Raw genomic sequence first — 22,523 nt, 5'->3', positions numbered from 1 at the left:
TCTTTCCCTGTCTTTTCTTTCTCTTTCCCTTTTTTTCTTTCCTTCCCTTTTCTTTCCCTTTCTTTTTCTTTCCCTTTTCTTTTTCTGTCCTTCTCTAGTCCACCTTAACCACGTACTCCAGCAGAAGGGGCATAACCGACTCCATTGTATGCAGGGATCAACGACAGGGTAGGTGAGCAATAGGCGTTGGCCTCCCGGGAGATCCTGTAATCGAGGAGGGAACGATGAGGAACCAAATAAAATAATAATAATAATAATATAATAATAATAAAGGCATTTATTAAGCGCTTACATAGTAAGCACTTACTAAATACCATCATCATTATTATTATGTAGTAAGCACTTACTAAATACCATCATCACTATTATTATGTACTAAACACTGAATACCGCCATTAATCGTACTTAGTGAGGGCCACCCGATTGGACCTGGGAAATACCAAAGTGACAAGTTCTCTGCCCACAAGGAGCTTACACTCTATGAGGGGAGATGATCCCTGATAAGGAAGATCTTCCTCATTTTCAACTAAAATCTCTTCAGCGTTTTCATTTTTCAGTCCATCGCTTTGTTCCGGTTCCCTGCCACCTTTCCCCTAAAACCCTTTCCAAGTCGGAAACGTGTCGGAGCCACCCCTTAGCTTCTCTCTAGCTAAACAGGCCCCATTCTGTGAACTGTTCCTTACAAGCACTCCCGGGTTCAAACCCCGGCTCCGCCAATTGTCAGCTGTGTGACTTTGGGCAAGTCGCCTCACTTCTCTGGGCCTCAGTGACCTCATCCGGAAAATGGGGATGAAGACTGTGAGCCCCCCGTGGGACAACCTGATCGCCTTGTAACCTCCCCCAGCGCTTAGAACAGGGATTTGCACATAGTTAGTGCTTAATAAATGCCGTCATTATTATTATTTTCTCAACCCCAGAACCATCTTTTTCCTTCTTTTCTGTTTCCTCCGCCTCCTAATCATCATCAATCGTATTTATTGAGCGCTTACTATGTGCAGAGCACTGTACTAAGCGCTTGGGAAGTACAAATTGGCAACATATAGAGACAGTCCCTACCCAACAGTGGGCTCACAGCCTCCCAATGATAATAATAACAATACTGGTATGACTTAAGCCCTTACTCTGTGCCAAGCACCGCTGGGGTAGATACAACTTTAATATGTTATCACTGTTACATTGCACTCAACTCTGTTAAATATTGTACTCTCCCGGGGGGGCTGAGTACAGCGCTCTTCATACAGTAAAGTGCTCAATAAGATTGACCGTCCCACATGGGGCTCTCAGTCCAAGCAGGAGAGCAGGTGCTTAAACCATTTACAGAGGGGGAAAATCGAGGCCCAGAGAAGTGAAGTGACTTTTAGACTGTGAGCCCACTGTTGGGTAGGGACTGTCTCTGTATGTTGCCAATTTGTACTTCCCAAGCGCTTAGTACAGTGCTCTGCACACAGTAAGCGCTCAATAAATATGATTGATGATGATGATGATGACAGAGGTGGGCTTCAGTGGGGGTCAAAATGGGGTCTTCTCTCCCACAGCCCAGGAACCCAGCCTGGAGTGTCTCCGCCGCTTACCAGCTGCTCATTATTGGTAAATTAATCATTTATTACCTATTGGAGGTAATAATTAACCATTTCCAGATCATTAATCGTTTATTAATTATATAAATACTTAATCATTTATTACCTATTATTCCAGATAACTGATCATTTCATCATCATCAGTCGTATTTATTGAGCACTTACTATGTGCAGAGCACTGTACTAAGCACTTAGCATTTATTTATTCATTAAATAAATTAAATAAAACGATAAAATAAATTAATAATAATTAAATTAATAATTTATAATTATAGTTAATAATTATTATATTGTTATAATTATTGGTTATGTAATTACATGACAAATAATAGATAATAAATTATTATATTATTAATTAAAATATATTATTAATGATGATTAATAGTAATGTTAATAATAAACTAAATAATCGATAACTAATTATTATTAATGTTATTATTGTGATATTATAATATTAATAATTAATAATCGTTATTATTGTTGATGGTGATTAATAATGATTAAAATAATAATAAACTGAATTGATTATTAAATAAATTAAATAAATTGCTTGGCATTTATTTATTTAATCATTTATTAATTATATAAAAATCATATGAATGATTAATCATTGATTACCCAGCCAGACCAGGGAGGGGAAATCCGTCTCCCTGTTGGCACGTTCTTGGCCCCCTCCGTGGCTTCTCCTTGTCCGGTTACAAGCGTTGGTTTAAAAATCTCGCCGCCGGTTGGCAGGGCCGCGTGGGGCAGGGCGGTTTTTGAGGCCGAGACCCCCGGCCTCCACCTTCTCCTCTTCCCCAGCCTCAAAACCATCCATTTCTTCCTTTTCCTCTCCCTTCTGCTCCAAGCTGGGGGAACTGCTCCTGGCTCTCGGCTGAGCGGAGGGAAGGGGCTTGGGGGGACTCTGGAGGCTCTCTCCTCCTACGACACAAAAAGGCGAGAGGTTTCCGCAGCTTGAAATATTATATATTACTTCATCATCATCAATCGTATTTATTGAGCGCTTACTGTGTGCAGAGCACTGGACTAAGCGCTTGGGAAGTCCAAGTTGGCAACATCTAGAGACAGTCCCTACCCAACAGTGGGCTCACAGTCTAGAAGGGGGAGACAGAGAACAAAACCAAACATATTAACAAAATAAAATAAATAGAATAGATATGTACAAGTAAAATAAATAGAGTAATAAATATGTACAAATATATATCATCATCAATCATATTTATTGAGCGCTTACTGTGTGTAGAGCACTGTACTAAGCGCTTGGGAAGTCCAAGTTGGCAACATAGAGAGACAGTCCCTACCCAACAGTGGGCTCACAGTCTAGAAGGGGGAGACAGAGAACAAAACCAAACATATTAACAAAATAAAATAAATAGAATAGATATGTACAAGTAAAATAGAGTAAGAAATACGTACAAATATATATCATCATCAATCGTATTTACTGAGCGCTTACTGTGTGCAGAGCACTGTACTAAGCGTTTGGGAAGTCCAAGTTGGCAACATAGAGAGACAGTCCCTACCCAACAGTGGGCTCACAGTCTAAAAGGGGGAGACAGAGAACAAAACCAAACATACTAACAAAATAAAATAAATAGAATAGATATGTACAAGTAATATAAATAAATAAGAGTAACAAATATGCACAAACATATATACATATATACAGGTGCTGTGGGGAAGGGAAGGAGGTAAGACGGTGGGATGGAGAGGGGGACTGCGGACAGGGATCGTGTCCGCCGGCTCTGTTGTATTGTACGCTCCCAAGCAGTGAATACAGTGCTCTACAAATAGTAAGCAGTTAATACAGTGCTCCAGAAATAGTAAGTGCTCAGTAAATACCGCCGGTTGAAGTTCCGGTCCTTGGCTGAGTGGCGGCAAGCTGGGGTCCCCGGCACTCCTCGTCCCCAGCTTCATCGGCGAGGATGTCGGCTTTATTGGAGGTCAGGATCGCAGCCTGGACCGGGTCCATGGTGAGGTAAAAATCTTCAATGTTGCTCTAGAAAACAACCGCAGCGACCTTAAGCGCTTTCCCGCCGGTTCTGGGGTACCATCCTCTCCCAAACGCTCAGTACGGTTCTTGGCACATAGTGTACGCTCATTGAACACCCCTGATTGATCAATATCAATCAAGCGTATTTATTGAGCGCTTACTGTGTGCAGAGCACTGGACTAAGCACTTGGGAAGTCCAAGTTGGCAACATAGAGAGACAGTCATCAGCAGCAGCATCATCAATCGTATTTATTGAGCGCTTACGGGGTGCAGAGCACTGGACTAAGCGCTTGGGAAGTCCAAGTTGGCAACATGAGAAGCAGCATGGCTCCGTGGAAAGAGCCCGGGCTTTGGAGTCAGAGGTCATGGGTTCAAATCCCGGCTCCACCACATGTCTGCTGTGTGACCTTGGGCAAGTCACTTAACTTCTCTGAGCCTCAGTTACCTCATCTGGAAAATGGGGATTAAAACTGTGAGCCCCACATGGGACAACCTGATCACCTTACATCCCCCCAGCGCTTAGAACAGTGCTTTGCACATAGTAAGCGCTTAACAAATGCCATCATTATTATTATTATTATTATAGAGAGACAGTCATCATCAGCAGCATCATCAATCGTATTTATTGAGCGCTTACGGGGTGCAGAGCACTGGACTAAGCGCTTGGGAAGTCCAAGTTGGCAACATATAGAGACAGTCATCATCATCATCAATGGTATTTATTGAGCGCTTACGGGGTGCAGAGCACTGGACTAAGCGCTTGGGAAGTCCAAGGTGGCAACATAGAGAGACAGTCATCATCATCAGCATCATCAATCGTATTTATTGAGTGCTTACGGGGTGCAGAGCACTGGACTAAGCGCTTGGGAAGTCCAAGTTGGCAACATAGAGAGACAGTCCCTACCCAACAGTGGGCTCACAGTCTAGAAGGGGGAGACAGAGGACAAAACCAAACAAACTAACAAAATAAAATAAATAGAATAGATATGTACAGGTAAAATAAATAAATAAATAGAGTAATAAATCTGTACAAACATATATACATATATACAGGTGCTGTGGGGAAGGGAAGGAGGTAAGATCATCATGATCATCATCAATCGTATTTATTGAGCGCTTACTGTGTGCAGAGCACTGTACTAAGTGCTTGGGAAGTACAAGTTGGCAACATAGAGAGACAGTCCCTACCCAACAGTGGGCTCACAGTCTAGAAGGGGGAGACAGAGGACAAAACCAAACATACTAACAAATAAAATAAATAGAATAGATATGTACAGGTAAAATAAATAAATAAATAGAGTAATAAATATGTACAAACATATATACATCATCATCATCATCATCAATCGTATTTATTGAGCACTTACTATGTGCAGAGCACTGTACTAAGCGCTTGGGAAGTACAAGTTGGAAACATATACAGTCCCTACCCAACAGTGGGCTCACAGTCTAAAAGGGGGAGACAGAGAACAAAACCAAACATACTAACAAAATAAAATAAATAGAATAGATATGTGCAGGTAAAATAAATAAATAAATAGAGTAATAAATACGCACAAACATATATACATCATCATCATCATCATCAATCGTATTTATTGAGCGCGTACTATGTGCAGAGCACTGTACTAAGCACTTGGGAAGTACAAATTGGCAACATATCGAGACAGTCCCTACCCAACAGTGGGCTCACTGTCTAAAAGGAGGAGACGGAGAACAAAACCAAACATACAAACAAAATAAAATAAATAGAATAGATATGTACAGGTAAAATAAATAAATAGAGTAATAAATATGTACAAACCTATATACATCATCATCATCATCATCAATCGCATTTATTGAGCGCTTACTATGTGCAGAAAACTGTACTAAGCGCTTGGGAAGTACAAATTGGCAACATATAGAGACAGTCCCTACCCAACAGTGGGCTCACAGTCTAGAAGGGGGAGACAGAGGACAAAACCAAACATACTAACAAAATAAAATAAATAGAATAGATATGTAGAGGTAAAATAAATAAATAAATAGAGTAATAAATATGTACAAACATATATACATCTATACAGGTGCTGTGGGGAAGGGAAGGAGGTAAGACGGGGGGATGGAGAGGGGGACGAGGGGAAGGCCACGTCGTCAGTTTGCCACTTTGGAATCTCCGGCGGCACATTGGCGGCCCACCTGGACGTTCCCAGAATCCCACAGGACAACCGGGTCTGACTGTAGTGGACGCCTGCACGTGGGCATCATCCCCCCTCCCGCTCCCGCGAGGACGGATGGACCCAGCTGGTTTTGCCAAGGGAAGGGCAGCTGCCAGGCTGGAGGGGAGCCCTCCGACTCATTTAGACTGTGAGCCCACTGTTGGGTAGGGACTGTCTCTAGATGTTGCCAATTTGTACTTCCCAAGCGCTTAGTACAGTTTTCTGCACATAGTAAGCGCTCAATAAATGTGATTGATGATGATGATGATGATGATGATGATGTATATATGTTTGTACATATTTATTCTCTATTTATTTATTTATTTATTTATTTTACCTGCACATATCTATTCTATTTATTTTATTTTGTTAGTATGTTTGGTTTTGTCCTCTGTCTCCCCCTTCTAGACTGTGAGCCCACTGTTGGGTAGGGACTGTCTCTCTATGTTGCCAATTTGTACTTCCCAAGCGCTTAGTACAGTGCTCTGCACATAGTAAGTGCTCAATAAATGTGATTGATGATGATCATGATCATGATGATGATGTATATATGTTTGTACATATTTATTCTCTATTTATTTATTTATTTATTTATTTTACCTGCACATATCTATTCTACTTATTTTATTTTGTTAGTATGTTTGGTTTTGTCCTCTGTCTCCCCCTTCTAGACTGTGAGCCCACTGTTGGGTAGGGACTGTCTCTATATGTTGCCAATTTGTACTTCCCAAGCGCTCAGTACAGTGCTCTGCACATAGTAAGCGCTCAATAAATGTGATTGATGATGATGATGATGATGATGATGATGATGTATATATGTTTGTACATATTTATTCTCTATTTATTTATTTATTTATTTATTTTACCTGCACATATCTATTCTATTTTATTTTGTTAGTATGTTTGGTTTTGTCAAGCGCTTAGTACAGTGCTCTGCACATAGTAAGCGCTCAATAAATACGATCGATGATGATGATGATGGCTCAGGCCCTCCTTGGCGGGGGCGGTGGGCTTTGGAGGACTCCCAAAGGGCCGCTTTCCTTCCGGGCCGCTGGAGTTTCCAGGGTGGCCTTACCATGAAGAGCTGGAAGAGCGTCTCCCCCATCGCCATCTTCACCTGCTCCTGCACGACAGGGAACATCTTCACCAAGGCCTGCAGCCAGAGAGTGAGGGGCGGGGAATTACCAACACCGATCAACTGGACTTACTGAACGCTATTTGCCGAGAGCCCTGAAGCAGCGTGGCCCAGCGGCTACAGCCCGGGCCTGGGGGCCAGGAGGTCATGGGTTCCGGTCCCGGCTCTGCCGCTCGCCTGCTGTGCCACCTTGGGCAAGCCGCTCCGCTTCTCTGGGCCTCGGTGACCTCGTCGGTCAAACGGGGATTGAGGCCGCGAGCCCCACGTGGGACGGGGACTGTGTCCAACCCGATTTCCTTGTAATAATTAACTAATGACGGCGTTTGTTAAGCGCTTACTCTGTGCAAAGCACTGCTCTAAGCGCTGCTGGGGGGGATACAAGGTGATCAGGATGTCCCACGGGGGGCTCCCAGTCTCCATCCCCATTTTACAGATGAGGGAACTGAGGCTCAGAGAAGTGAAGTGACTTGCCCGAGGTCACACAGCAGACATGTGATATTTATTACTTTATTTATTTATTTTACTTGTACATATCTGTTCTATTTATTTTATTTTGTTAGTACGTTTGGTTTTGTTCTCTGTCTCCCCCTTGTAGACTGTGAGCCCACTGTTGGGTAGGGACTGTCTCTAGATGTTGCCAATTTGTACTTCCCAAGCGCTTAGTACAGTGCTCTGCACATAGTAAGCGCTCAATAAATACGATTGATGATGATGATGATGATGATTTGTTAAGCACTTACTCTGTGCAAAGCACTGCTGTAAGCGCTGCCGGGGGCGGGGGAGGATACCCCATCTCCATCCCCCCATCTTACCTCCTTCCCTTCCCCACAGCACCTGTATATACGGATATATGTTTGTACATATTTATTACTCTATTTATTTATTTATTTTACTTGTACATATCTATTCTATTTATTTTACTTTGTTAGTACGTTTGGTTTTGTTCTCGGTCTCCCCCTTTTAGACTGTGAGCCCACTGTTGGGTAGGGACCATCTCTATATGTTGCCAATTTGTACTTCCCAAGCGCTTAGTACAGTGCTCTGCACATAGTAAGCGCTCAATAAACACGATTGATGATGATGATGATGATGATGATCAGGATGTCCCACGGGGGGCTCCCAGTCTTCATCTCCATTTTACGGATGAGGGAACTGAGGCTCAGAGAAGTGAAGTGACTTGCCCAAGATCACACAGCAGACGTGATATTTATTACTCTATTTATTTTACTTGTACATATCTATTCTATTTATTTTATTTTGTTAGTATGTTTGGTTTTGTTCTCTGTCTCCCCCGTTTAGACTGTGAGCCCACTGTTGGGTAGGGACTGTCTCTAGATGTTGCCAACTTGGACTTCCCAAGCGCTTAGTACGGTGCTCTGAGCACAGTAAGCGCTCAATAAGTACGATTGATTGATTGATTGATGTGGCGGAGCGGGGATTCGAACCCCTGCCCTCTGACTCCAAAGCCCGTGCTCTTTCCACTGAGCCATGCTGCTTCTCTGTATCCACCCCAGCGCATAATACAGTGCCTGGCCCATAGTAAGCGCTTAACGAATACCACAATTATTATTGCGACAGTGCCTGGGGCATAGTAAGCACTTAACGAACACCGTTGTTATTATTAATAAGAAGAATAACAAGAATTAGCGGACACAGTCCCTGCCCGTATCCCACTCCTAGGTCCTTTCCCTTCCCGTCCCGGCAGCGCGCTCGCTCCCTTCATTCATTCCTTCATTCAGTCGTATTTATTGAGCGCTTACTGTGGGCAGAGCACTGTACTGAGCGCTTGGGAAGTCCGAGTCGGCAACAGATAGAGACGGTCCCTACCCAACAGTGGGCTCACAGGCTAGGAGGGGGAGACGGACGCTCTGTCTCCCCCTTCTAGACTGTGAGCCCACTGTTCATCATCATCAATCAATCAATCAATCAATCGTATTTATTGAGCGCTTACTGTGTGCAGAGCACTGTACTAAGCGCTTGGGAAGTCCAAGTTGACAATATATAGAGACAGTCCCTACCCAACAGTGGGCTCACATCATCATCATCAATCGTATTTATTGAGCGCTTACTGTGTGCAGAGCACTGTACTAAGCGCTTGGGAAGTCCAAGTTGGCAACGTATAGAGACAGTCCCTACCCAACAGTGGGCTCACATCATCATCATCAATCGTATTTATTGAGCGCTTACTGTGTGCAGAGCACTGTACTAAGCCCTTGGGAAGTCCAAGTTGGCAACGTATAGAGACAGTCCCTACCCAACAGTGGGCTCACATCATCATCATCAATCGTATTTATTGAGCGCTTACTGTGTGCAGAGCACTGTACTAAGCGCTTGGGAAGTCCAAGTTGGCAATGTATAAAGACGGTCCCTACCCAACAGTGGGCTCACAGTCTAGAAGGGGGAGACAGAGAACAAAACCAAACATACTAACAAAATAAAATAAATAGAATAGATATGTACGAGTAAAATAAATAAATAGAGTAATAAATATGTACAAACATATATACAGGTGCTGTGGGGAAGGGAAGGAGGTAAGATGGGGGGATGGAGAGGAAGGAAGGGGCTCAGTGTGGGAAGGCCTCCTGGAGGAGGTGAGCTCTCTGTAGGGCCTTGAAGGGACCGTTGGGTAGGGACCGTCTCTAGATGTGCTTCCCAAGCGCTTAGTCCAGTGCTCCGCACGCAGTCAGCGCTCAATAAATACGACTGAATGAAGGAATGACAAAACAGAACATGGAGAGCGGTGTGAAGGGCGTCGAACAAATCGAATTAAAACTCATCCGGTCCCCCTTTCCGCCTTGGGAAGGCCGGTCCCCCTTCCCGCCTTGCGTCCTTCCCAAGGTGGCCTCCCCCAGCCCCGCTCACCTCCAGGGAGAGGCTGGCCAGCCGTTGGGAATTGGTGTGGTCCTGGTTGCCCATGGCATACAGTAGTCCATGCACCACCTGAAGTTGCAGCAGCTCCTCCGCCACGGCCTCGGAGCCGCGGACCAAGATGCTGGGGCGGGGGAGAGAGTGGGGCCATCAAGGCCTGGGGGGGCTGGGAATGGCCTTTTTTTGTGGTATTTGTCACAATGTGACTTTGTCGGTGTGACTTCGGGCAAGTCACTTCACTTCTCTGGGCCTCAGTTCCCTCATCTGGAAAGTGGGGATGAAGACTGTGAGTCCCATGCTGGGGCGGGGGAGAAAGTGGTTCCATCAAGGCCCGGGGGGCTGGGAATGGCCTTTTTTTGTGGTATTTGTCACAATGTGACTTTGTCGGTGTGACTTCGGGCAAGTCACTTCACTTCTCTGTGCCTCAGTTCCCTCATCTGGAAAATGGGGATGACGACTGTGAGCCCCATGCTGGGGTGGGGGAGAAAGTGGTTCCATCAAGGCCTGGGGGGGGCCGGGAATGGCCTTTTTTGTGGTATTTGTCACAATGTGACTTTGTCGGTGTGACTTCGGGCAAGTCACTTCACTTCTCTGTGACTCAGTTCCCTCATCTGGAAAATGGGGATGAAGACTGTGAGCCCCATGCTGGGGCGGGGGAGAGAGTGGGGCCATCAAGGCCTGGGGGGGCTGGGAATGGCCTTTTTTGTGGTATTTGTCACAATGTGACTTTGTCGGTGTGACTTCGGGCAAGTCACTTCACTTCTCTGTGCCTCAGTTCCCTCATCTGGAAAATGGGGATGAAGACTGTGAGCCCCATGCTGGGGCGGGGGAGAAAGTGGTTCCATCAAAGCCCGGGGGGGCCGGGAATGGCCTTTTTTGTGGTATTTGTCACAATGTGACTTTGTCGGTGTGACTTCGGGCAAGTCACTTCACTTCTCTGTGCCTCAGTTCCCTCATCTGGAAAGTGAGGATGAAGACTGTGAGCCCCATGCTGGGGCGGGGGAGAAAGTGGTTCCATCAAGGCCCGGGGGGGCTGGGAATGGCCTTTTTTTGTGGTATTTGTCACAATGTGACTTTGTCGGTGTGACTTCGGGCAAGTCACTTCACTTCTCTGTGCCTCAGTTCCCTCATCTGGAAAATGGGGATGAAGACTGTGAGCCCCATGCTGGGGAGGGGGAGAAAGTGGTTCCATCAAGGCCTGGGGGGGCTGGGAATGACCTTTTTTGTGGTATTTGTCACAATGTGACTTTGTCGGTGTGACTTCGGGCAAGTCACTTAACTTCTCTGTGCCTCAGTTCCCTCATCTGGAAAATGGGGATGAAGACTGTGAGCCCCATGTGGGACAACCTGATCACCTTGTATCTGTAGAACAGTGCTTTGCACATAGGAAGCGCTTAATAAATGCCATTATTATTATTATTTAATACTAATACTCTATTACTCTATTTATGTATTTATTTTACTTTAATACTAATACTCTATTTATTACTCTATTTATTTATTTTACTTGTACATATCTATTCTATTTATCTTATTTTGTTAATATGTTTGGTTTTGTTCTCCGTCTCCCCCTTCTAGCCTGTGAGCCCGCTGTTGGGTAGGGACCGTCTCTAGATGCTGCCAACTTGGACTTCCCAAGCGCTTAGTCCAGTGTTCTGCACACAGGAAGCGCTCAATAAATACGATTGATTGATTGATAGTGATGATATCTGTTAAGCGCTTATTACGTGTCTGGCTCCGCACTACTACTACTACTACTACTAATAATAATAGCATTTATTAAGCACTTATTATGTGCAAAGCACTGTTCTAAGCACTGGGGAGGTTACAAGGTGATCAGGTTGACCCAAGGGGTGGGCACACAGTCTTAATCCCAATTTTCCAGATGAGGCGCAGAGAATAATAATAATAATAATGATGATGATGATGGTATTTATTAAGCGCTTACTATGTGCAAAGCACTGCTCTAAGCACTGGGGAGGTTACAAGGTGATCAGGTTGTCCCGCAGGGGGCTCACAGTCTTCATCCCCATTTTCCAGATGAGGCCCAGAGAATAATAATAATAATAATGGCATTTATTAAGCACTTACTATGTGCAAAGCACTGTTCTAAGTGCTGGGGAGGTTACAAGGTGATCAGGTTGTCCCACGGGGGCTCACAGTCTTAGTCCCCATTTTCCAGATGAGGCGCAGAGAATAATAATAATAATAATGATGATGATGGCATTTATTACGCGCTTACTCTGTGCAAAGCACTGTTCTAAGCACTGGGGAGGTTACAAGTGATCAGGTTGTCCCACGGGGGCTCACAGTCTTAATCCCCATTTTACAGATGAGGCCCAGAGAATAATAATAATAATAATAATAATAATAGTGGCATTTATTAAGCACTTACTCTGTGCAAAGCACTGTTCTAAGCGCTGGGGAGGTTACAAGTGATCAGGTTGTCCCACGGGGGGCTCCCAGTCTTAATCCCCATTTTACAGATGAGGCCCAGAGAATAATAATAATAATAATGGCATTTATTAAGCGCTTACTATGTGCAAAGCACTGTTCTAAGCGCTGGGGAGGTTACAAAGTGATCAGGTTGTCCCACAGGGGCTCACAGTCTTAATCCCCATTTTCCAGATGAGGAGCAGAGAATAATAATAATAATGATGATGGCATTTATTACGCGCTTACTATGTGCAAAGCACTGTTCTAAGCGCTGGGGAGGTTACAAGGTGATCAGGTTGTCCCACGGAGGGGCTCACAGTCTTAATCCCCATTTTACAGATGAGGCCCAGAGAATAATAATAATAATAATAATAATAATAAAAATAGTGACATTTATTAAGCACTTACTCTGTGCAAAGCACTGTTCTAAGTGCTGGGGAGGTTACAAAGTGATCAGGTTGTCCCACGGGGGCTCACAGTCTTAATTCCCATTTTACAGATGAGGGAACTGGGGGCCTAGAGAAGTGAAGTGACTTGCCCAGAGTCATACAGCTGATAAGTGGCGGCGCTGGGATTTGAACCCATGCCCTCTGACTCCAAAGCCCGGGCTCTTTCCACTGAGCCATGCTGCTTCTAAGCACTTAGGGGAGTACAATAGCACACAGTAAGCGCTCAATAAATACGATTGATTGATTGATTGATACATATATACAGGTGCTGTGGGGAGGGGAAGGAGGTAAGGCGGGGGGGGGATGAAGGGGGGGAGGAGGGGAGAGGACTCCCCCTTCTAGACTGTGAGCCCGCTGTTGGGTAGGGACCGTCTCTATATAATAATAAATAATAATAATGGCATTTGTTAAGCACTTACTATGTGCAAAGCACTGTTCTAAGCGCTGGGGGGATACAAGGTGATCAGGTTGTCCCACGTGGGGCTCACAGTCATCATCCCCATTTTACAGATGAGGTAACTGAGGCTCCGAGAAGTTAAGTGACTTGCCCAAGGTCACACGGCAGGCATGCGGCGGAGCCGGGATTCGAACCCACGACCTCTGACTCCAAAGCCCGGGCTCTTTCCACTGAGCCAAGCTGCTTCTCTACTCTGCCAAGCGCTTAGTCCAGTGCTCTGCACACAGTAAGCGCCCAATAAATACGATTGAATGAGTGAATGAGAGGAAGGAGGGGGCTCAGTGTGGGAAGGCTTCCTGGAGGAGGTGAGCTCTTAGTAGGGCTTTGAAGGGAGGAAGAGAGCTAGCTTTGGCGGATGTGCGGAGGGAGGGCATTCCAGCGCTTAAGACAGTGCTTTGCACATAGTAAGTGCTTAATAAATGCCATTATTATTATTACTATTATTACTGTGGGCTGGGGATTGAGGGCGAGAAGGAGGCCCATCATCATCATCAATCGTATTTATTGAGTGCTTACTGTGTGCAGAGCACTGTACTAAGCGCTTGGGAAGTACAAGCTGGCAACATATAGAGACAGTCCCTACCCAACAGTGGGCTCACAGTCTAAAAGGGGGAGACAGAGAACAAAACGAAACATACTAACAAAATAAAATAAATAGAATAGATATGTACAAGTAATATAAATAAATAAATAGAGTAATGAATATGTATAAAACATATATCCATATATACAGGTGCTGGGGGGAAGGGAAGGAGGTAAGATGGGGGGGATGGAGAGGGGGGACGAGGGGGAGAGGAAGGAAGGGGCTCAGTCTGGGAAGGCCTCCTGGAGGAGGTGAATAATGATATTTGTTAAGCGCTTACTATGTGCAAAGCACTGTTCTAAGCGCTGGGGGGATACAAGGCGATCAGGTTGTCCCACGGGGGGCTCACAGTCTTAATCCCCATTTTCCAGATGAGGGAACTGAGGCCCAGAGAAGTGAAGCGACTTGCCCACAGTCACACGGCTGACAATTGGCAGAGCCGGGATTTGAATCCATGACCTCTGACTCCAAAGCCCGGGCTCTTTCCACCGAGCCACGCTGCTTCTAGGTTACTGGCAGCAGAGGAGCGGAGGGTGCGGGCTGGGCGGGAGAAGGAGAGAAGGGAGGGGAGGTAGGAGGGGGCCAGGGGATGGACAGCCTGGAAGCCCAGGGTGAGGAGTTTTTGCCTGATGTGTAGGTTAATTGGTAGCCACTGGAGATTTTTGAGGAGGGGAGTGATATGCTCAGAGCGTTTCTGGACAAAGACGATCCAGGCAGCGGCGTGAAGTATGGATTGAAGTGGGGAGAGACACGAGGATGGGAGATCGGAGAGGAGGCTGATACAGTAATCCAGATGGGATAGGATGAGCGATTGAACGAGCAGGGTAGCGGTTGGGATGGAGAGGAAAGGGCGGATCTTGGCGATGTTGCGGAGCTGAGACCGGCGGACTCACACGCCTGCCGAGTGACCTTAGGCAAGTCACAACTCCTCGGAGCCTTAGTTCCCTCATCTGGAAAATGGGGGGATGAAGACAACCTGATCACCTCGTATTCCCCCCCCCCACCCCGCCACCAGCGCTTAGAGCGGTGCTTGGCACATAGTAGGCGCCTGACAAAGGCCGTCACCACTATTATTATCCTCGTGATTGCTCCTGCCAATCGTGCTCACCCGATGGCTTTGGCGGCGGCGGCTTGCTGGAGGAAGACTGGGAGGCAGCTGGATACCTGGAGCACGGACGGGTCTGAAGGGACGGGAAGGGAAAAGTGAGCCCGCTGTTGGGTAGGGACCGCCTCTATGTGTTGCCAACTTGGACCGCTTAGTACAGTGCTCTGCACACAGTAAGCGCTCAATAAATCCGATTGATTGATTGATTGATTGATTGAAAAGGAGGCCTTCGCACAGACGGCACCTCAGGTTCGCGAGCCGGCCACGTTGGCTTCACCGAGACCCTCCGGCCGGCCGGGCCGGCCACCGGACCCGCCTCCCCCGGGCCCGACCGTGGTTTCCCACCAGAAGCCGGACAAGGGACGGGGGGAGAAGCGGGTGACGTCTCTGACCTTGCAGGATTTGGGGCTTCGGTCCGACGGTCTCCCTGGCAGGTGGTTTCAGGAGGGCAACCAGGCCCCGGAGCATGGCCGGGCGCACTTCGAAGCCCATGAGGATCTGGATCAGCTGAATGGCTACAGGAGGGGAGGAGAAGAAACCCTTCGACCCCCTTGCGTTTCCCAAGTGCCGATGGCGGCCGGGGATAATAATAATAATAATGGCATTTATTAAGCACTTTCTATGTGCCGATGGCGGCCGGGGATAATAATAATAATAATGGCATTTATTAAGCGCTTACTATGTGCAAAACACTGGGCTACAAGGTGATCAGGTTGTCCCACGTGGGGCTTACTATGAGCATAGCACTGTTCTAAGCACTGGGGGGGGTGTTACAAGGTGATCAGGTTGTCCCACGGGGGCTCACAGTCTTCATAATAATAATAATAATGATGGCATTTATTAAGTGCTTACTATGTGCAAAACACTGTTCTAAGCACTTGGGGGGGTTACAAGGTGATCAGGTTGTCCCACGGGGGGCTCACAGTCATCATCATAATAATAATGATGGCATTTATTAAGCGCTTACTATGTGCAAAGCACTGCTCTAAGCGCTGGGGGGGGGGTTTACAAGGTGATCAGGTTGTCCCACGGGGGGCTCACAGTCATCATCATAATAATAATGATGGCATTTATCAAGCCCTTACTATGTGCACAGCACTGTTCTAAGCGCTGGGGGGGTTACAAGGTGATCAGGTTGTTCCACGGGGGGCTCACAGTCATCATAATAATAATAATGATGGCATTTATTAAGCGCTTACTATGTGTAAAGCACTGTTCTAAGCGCTGGGGAGGTTACAAGGTGATCAAGTTGTACCACGGGGGGCTCACAGTCTTCATAATAATAATAATAATAATGGCATTTATTAAGCGCTTACTATGTGCAAAGCACTGTTCTAAGCGCTGGGGGGGGGTTACAAGGTGATCAGGTTGTCCCACGGGGGGCGTACAGTCTTCATAATAATAATAATGATGATGGCATTTATTAAGCGCTTACTATGGGCAAAGCACTGTTCTAAGCGCTGGGGGGGGGGGTTACGAGGTGATTAAGGTGTCCCACGTGGGGTTAACAGTCTTCATAATAATAATAACGATGATGGCATTTAGTCAGCGCTTACTATGTGCAAAGCACTGTTCTAAGCACTGAGGGGGTTACAAGGTGATCAGGTTGTCCCACGGGGGGCTCACAGTCTTCATAATAATAATAATGATGATGGCATATATATGCACATATGTATATATGTTTGTACATATTTATTACTCTATTTATTTGACGTACATATTTGTTCTTTTTATTTTATTTTGTTAATATGTTTTGCTTTGTTGTCCGTCCCCCACTTCTAGACTGTGAACCCGCAGTTGGGTAGGGCCCGTCTCTATCTGTTGCCAACCTGTACTTCCCAAGCGCTTAGTACACAGTAAGCGCTCAATAAATGCGATTGAATGAAGGAATCTTGGGACTAGAATTCCCCTCTGGTCAAACCAGGCCACAGATGAGGACAGCTGAGCAGCTGGTTCATGAACCAATAAATATTCAATAAATACGATTGATTGATTGATTGATTGATTGAACGATTGAATAAATGTATATATACACATGTATATATGTGTGTGTGTATATACACACACATGTATATACGCATATATATACATATATATGCATGTATGTGTGTATGCATATATATACACATATGTATAAATGTTTATACATATTTATTACTCTGTTTTACTTGTACACATTTATTCTATTTATTTTATTTTGTTAATATGTTTTGTTTTGTTGTCTGTCCCCCCCTTCTAGACTGTGAACCCGCAGTTGGGTAGGGCCCGTCTCTATCTGTTGCCAACCTGTACTTCCCAAGCGCTTAGTACACAGTAAGCGCTCAATAAATGCGATTAAATGAAGGAATCTTGGTACTAGCATTCCCCTCTGGTCAAACCAGGCCACAGATGAGGACAGCTGAGCAGCTGGTTCACGAACCAATAAATATTCAATAAATACGATTGATTGATTGATTGATTGATTGAATGAATGAATGAGTGAGTGAGTGAATGAATGAATGAACGAACGAATGAATGAATGAATGAACCAACGAACCTTTTTGGCCACCCAATCCTTTCCCCTCCCGGAATCCGGAAGACTGGACACCTCATTTGCATACCCACAATGCACAGGAGACGCGAATCTGCCCGCGATGCGACTTTTTAAGTTTTCCCCTTTTAGTTTTTTGAGCAAATATGGAGTTGGGGGGGTGGAAAAGACTCTTCCCAATTGGGATTCACAAGGAGAAGGATTTTCATCTGGCGGAAAAAGGGGCCCCCATAACCCTACCCGGGATCGCCAGGATCCCGGTGGCGAACCTCACAGCCGAAAAGTTATACTCTGGTTTCTCTTCACACTTTAAAAATCTTTGGCCTTTTACTAAAGATTTCCGTGAAGAGAAACTATTACGAGTTGGCAACTAATTTTTTGAGGCCTCGTTTCACGAGGCTACCTATGGAGTAACAAAAATAGAATTAACTTGGCGTTTAATACAGTGCTTAATACATAATAAGTACTTCAAAAACACTGTTATTCTTACAATAGTAACTGATTAAGTACTTACCGAGTAGGTTGTGAGATTATTCTATCTGCTCTTGAATCAAGAATTTTCGGACTTAAACCCGAAAATCTAAATGTGTGAAGAGCACTGTACTAAGCGCCGGGGAGAATAAAATTTTGTACTAAATTGCTGTGTGCGGAGCACTGTACTAAGCGCCGGGGAGAAGAAGGTTTTCTACTGGTTCGTTCCTGTGCGCGGAGCACTGTACTAAGCGCCGGGGAGAAGGTTTTCTACTGATTCGTTACTGTGTGCGGAGCACTGTACTAAGCGCCGGGGAGAATAAGGTTTTCTACTGGTTCGTTCCTGTGCGCGGAGCACTGTACTAAGCGCCGGGGAGAATAACGTTTTGTACTGATTAGTTCCTGTGTGCGGAGCACTGTACTAAGCGCCGGGGAGAATAACGTTTTGTACTGATTAGTTCCTGTGTGCGGAGCACTGTACTAAGCGCCGGGGAGAATAAGGTTTTGTGCTGATTCGTTCCTGCGTGGGAGCACTGTACTAAGCGCCGGGGAGAATAACGTTTTGTACTGATTAGTTCCTGTGTGCGGAGCACTGTACTAAGCGCCGGGGAGAATAACATTTTGCACTGGTTCGTTCCTGTGTGCGGAGCCCTGTACTAAGCGCCGGGGAGAATAACGTTTTGTACTGATTAGTTCCTGTGTGCGGAGCACTGTACTAAGCGCCGGGGAAAATAAGGTTTTGCACTGGTTCGTTCCTGTGTGCCGAGCACTGTACTAAGCGCCGGAAGAATAAGGTTTTCTACTGGTTCGTTCCTGTGCGCGGAGCACTGTACTAAGCGCCGGGAGAATAAGGTTTTATACTGGTTCGTTCCTGGAGCACTGTACTAAGCGCCGGGAGAATAAGGTTTTGTACCGATTCGTTACTGTGTGCAGTGCACTGTACTAAGCGCCGGGAGGATAAGGTTTTGTGCTGATTCGTTCCTGTGTGGGGAGCACTGTACTAAGCGCCGGGGAGAGGAAGGTTTTGTGCCGGTTCGTTCCTGTGTGCAGTGCACTGTATTAAGCGCCGGGGAGAATAAGGTTTTGTACCGGTTCGTTCCTGTGTGTGGAGCACTGTATGTACTAAGCGCCGGGGAGAATAACGTTTTGTATCGATTCGTTACTGTGTGCAGTGCACTGTACTAAGCGCCGGGAGAATAAGATTTTGTGCTGGTTCGTTCCTCTGTGCGGAGCACTGTACTAAGCGCCGGGGAGAATAAGATTTTGTACTGGTTCATTCGTTCATTCAATCGCATTTATTGAGCGCTTACTGTGTGCAGAGCACTGTACTAAGCGCTTGGGAAGTCCAAGTTGGCAACATATAGAGACGGTCCCTACCCAACAGTGGGCTCATAGTCCTGTGTGCGGAGCACTGTACTAAGCGCTGTCCCCCTCCCCATCCCCCCGCCTTACCTCCTTCCCCTCCCCACAGCACCTGGATATATGGATATATGTTTGTACCTATTTATTACTTATTTATTTCTAGACTGTGAGCCCACCACTGTTGGGTAGGGACCGTCTCTAGATGTTGCCAACTTGGACTTCCCAAGCGCTTAGTACAGTGCTCTGCACATAGTAAGCGCTCAATAAATACGATTGAGTTAATGTATTTTATTTGTACAAATTTATTTTATTTTGTTAATATGCTTTGTTTTGTTGTTTGTCTCCCCCTTCTAGACTGTGAGCCCGCTGTTGGGTAGGGACCGTCTCTATATGTTGCCAACTCGGACTTCCCAAGCGCTTAGTACAGTGCTCTGCACACAGTAGGCGCTCAATAAATACGATTGAATGAATGTATTTTATTTGCACATACTTATTTTATTTTTTTAATATGCTTTGTTTTATCTGTCTCCCCCTTCTAGACTGTGAGCCCGCTGTTGGGTAGGGACTGTCTCTCTATGTTGCCAACTTGGACTTCCCAAGCGCTTAGTACAGTGCTCTGCAAACAGTAAGCGCTCAATAAATACGATTGAATGAATATTTTATTTGTACATATTCATTTTGTTAATATGCTTTGTTTTGTTGTCTCCCCCTTCTAGACTGTGAGCCTGCTGTTGGGTAGGGACCGTCTCTAGATGTTGCCAACTCGGACTTCCCAAGCGCTTAGTACAGTGCTCTGCACACAGTAAGCGCTCAATAAATACGATTGAATGAATGTATTTTATTTGCACATACTTATTTTATTTTTTTTAATATGCTTTGTTTTATCTGTCTCCCCCTTCTAGACTGTGAGCCCGCTGTTGGGTAGGGACCGTCTCTACATGTTGCCAACTTGTACTTCCCAATCGCTTAGTACAGTGCTCTGCACACAGTAAGTGCTCAATAAATACGATTGAATGAATGTATTTATTTTATTTGTACATATTTTATTTTTTAAATATGCTTTGTTTTGTTCTCTGTCTCCCCCTTCTAGACTGTGAGCCCACTGTTGGGTAGGGACTGTCTCTAGATGTTGCCAACTTGGACTTCCCAAGCGCTTAGTACAGTGCTCTGCACACAGTAAGCGCTCGATAAATACGATTGAATGAATGTATTTATTTTATTTGTACATATTTATTTTATTTTGTTAATATGCTTTGTTTTGTTGTCTGTCTCCCCCTTCTAGACTGTGAGCCCGCTGTTGGGTAGGGACCGTCTCTACATGTTGCCAACTTGGACTTCTCAAGTGCTTAGTACAGTGCTCTGCACACAGTAAGCGCTCAATAAATACGATTGAATGAATGTATTTTATTTGTACATATTTTATTTCGTTAATATGCTTTGTTTTGTTGTCTGTCTCCCCCTTCTAGACTGTGAGCCCACTGTCGGGTAGGGACCGTCTCTAGTTGTTGCCAACTTGGGCTTCCCAAGCGCTTAGTACAGCGCTCTGTGCACACAGTGAGCGCTCAATAAATACGATTGAATGAATGAATAAATAAAGCGGTTTGCCCAAAGTCACGCATTTTAATCCCCATTTTGCACATCTGGGGGCACCGAGAAGCGAAGCGACTTGCCCAAAGTCACGCAGCTGACAATCAATCAATCGATCAATCATTTATTGAGCGCTTACTGTGTGCAGAGCACTGTACTAAGCGCTTGGGAAGTCCAAGTTGGCAACATATAGAGACGGTCCCTACCCAACAGTGGGCTCACAGTCTAAAAGGGGGAGACAGAGAACAAAACCAAACATACTAGAAATAAAATAAATAGAATAGATGATATGTACAAGTAAAATAAATAAAGTGGTAGGGGAGGGATTAGAACCCATGACTTCTGACGCCCAAGCTGAGGTTCTTCCCACTCTACTTCAGTTCATTCAATTGTACTAATTGAGCGCCTGCTATTTGCAAAGCACTGTACTAAACACCCCAACAGTGGGCTCACAGTCTAAAAGGGGGAGACAGAGAACAAAACCAAACATACTAACAAAATAAAATAGAATAGATGATACGTACAAGTAAAGTAAATAAAGTGGCAGGGGAGGGATTAGAACCCATGACTTCTGACGCCCAAGCTTAGGTTCTTTCCACTCCAATTCATTCAATCGTACTTATTGAGCGCCTGCTGTTTGCAAAGCACTGTACTAAACACCCCAACAGTGGGCTCACAGTCTAAAAGGGGGAGACAGAGAACAAAACCAAACATACTAACAAAGTAAAATAGAATAGATATGTACAAGTAAAATAAATAAAGTGGCAGGGGAGGGATTGGAACCCATGACTTCTGACGCCCAAGCTTAGGCTCTTTCCACTCTACTTCAGTTCATTCAATCGTACTTATTGAGCGCCTGCTATTTGCAAAGCACTGTACTAAACACCCCAACAGTGGGCTCACAGTCTAAAAGGGGGAAACAGAGAACAAAACCAAACATACTAACAAAATAAAATAGAATAGATGATACGTACAAGTAAATAAAGTGGCAGGGGAGGGATTAGAACCCATGACTTCTGACGCCCAAGCTTAGGTTCTTTCCATTCCAGTTCATTCAATCGTACTTATTGAGCGCCTGCTATTTGCAAAGCACTGTACTAAACACCCCAACAGTGGGCTCACAGTCTAAAAGGGGGAGACAGAGAACAAAACCAAACGTACTAACAGAATAAAATAGAATAGATGATATGTACAAGTTAAATAAATAAATAAAGTGGCAGGGGAGGGATTAGAACCCATGACTTCTGACGCCCAAGCTTAGGTTCTTTCCACTCTACTTCAGTTCATTCAATCGTACTTACTGAGCGCCTATTTGCAAAGCACTGTACTAAACACCCCAGCAGTGGGCTCACAGTCTAAAAGGGGGAGATAGAGAACAAAACCAAACATACTAACAAAATAAAATAGAATAGATGATATGTACAAGTAAAATAAAGTGGCAGGGCAGGGATTAGAACCCATGACTTCTGACGCCCAAGCTTAGGTTCTTTCCATTCCAGTTCATTCAATCGTACTTATTGAGCGCCTGCTATTTGCAAAGCACTGTACTAAACACCCCAACAGTGGGCTCACAGTGTAAAAGGGGGAGACAGAGAACAAAACGAAACATACTAAGAAAATAAAATAGAATAGATATGTACAAGTAAAATAAATAAAGTGGCAGGTGAGGGATTAGAACCCATGACTTCTGACGCCCAAGCTTAGGTTCTTCCCACTCTACTTCAGTTCATTCAATCGTACTTATTGAGCGCCTGCTATTTGCAAAGCAC

At 45.1% G+C, this 22,523-nt stretch overlaps 1 protein-coding gene and 1 non-coding gene across 2 annotated transcripts in view; one reads left to right on the top strand and one right to left on the bottom strand.

Moving 5' to 3' along the window:
• Window positions 1–2,187: 2,187 nt before the first annotated feature.
• The window catches only part of ARMH1 (armadillo like helical domain containing 1), a 49,470-nt gene continuing 29,134 nt past the window's right edge, over window positions 2,188–22,523 (bottom strand). Inside the window, exons 7-12 of the mRNA XM_038760356.1 lie at window positions 15,197–15,319; window positions 14,808–14,880; window positions 9,769–9,898; window positions 6,847–6,924; window positions 3,420–3,576; window positions 2,188–2,498 (exon numbers count right to left, since the gene is read on the bottom strand). Of these exons, the coding sequence (XP_038616284.1) occupies window positions 2,287–2,498; window positions 3,420–3,576; window positions 6,847–6,924; window positions 9,769–9,898; window positions 14,808–14,880; window positions 15,197–15,319 (773 nt within the window). The 3' untranslated portion in view covers window positions 2,188–2,286. The remainder of the gene's footprint in view (window positions 2,499–3,419; window positions 3,577–6,846; window positions 6,925–9,768; window positions 9,899–14,807; window positions 14,881–15,196; window positions 15,320–22,523) is intronic.
• Window positions 17,621–17,735, top strand: LOC119940462. Its single transcript, XR_005454938.1, has one exon. It is a non-coding gene; the product is annotated as a U5 spliceosomal RNA (small nuclear RNA).

Source organism: Tachyglossus aculeatus, chromosome 18 (assembly GCF_015852505.1).
Source record: "Tachyglossus aculeatus isolate mTacAcu1 chromosome 18, mTacAcu1.pri, whole genome shotgun sequence".
In the NCBI taxonomy this organism is placed as follows: domain Eukaryota; kingdom Metazoa; phylum Chordata; class Mammalia; order Monotremata; family Tachyglossidae; genus Tachyglossus; species Tachyglossus aculeatus.
This window is presented reverse-complemented; position numbering and strand designations above follow the sequence as displayed.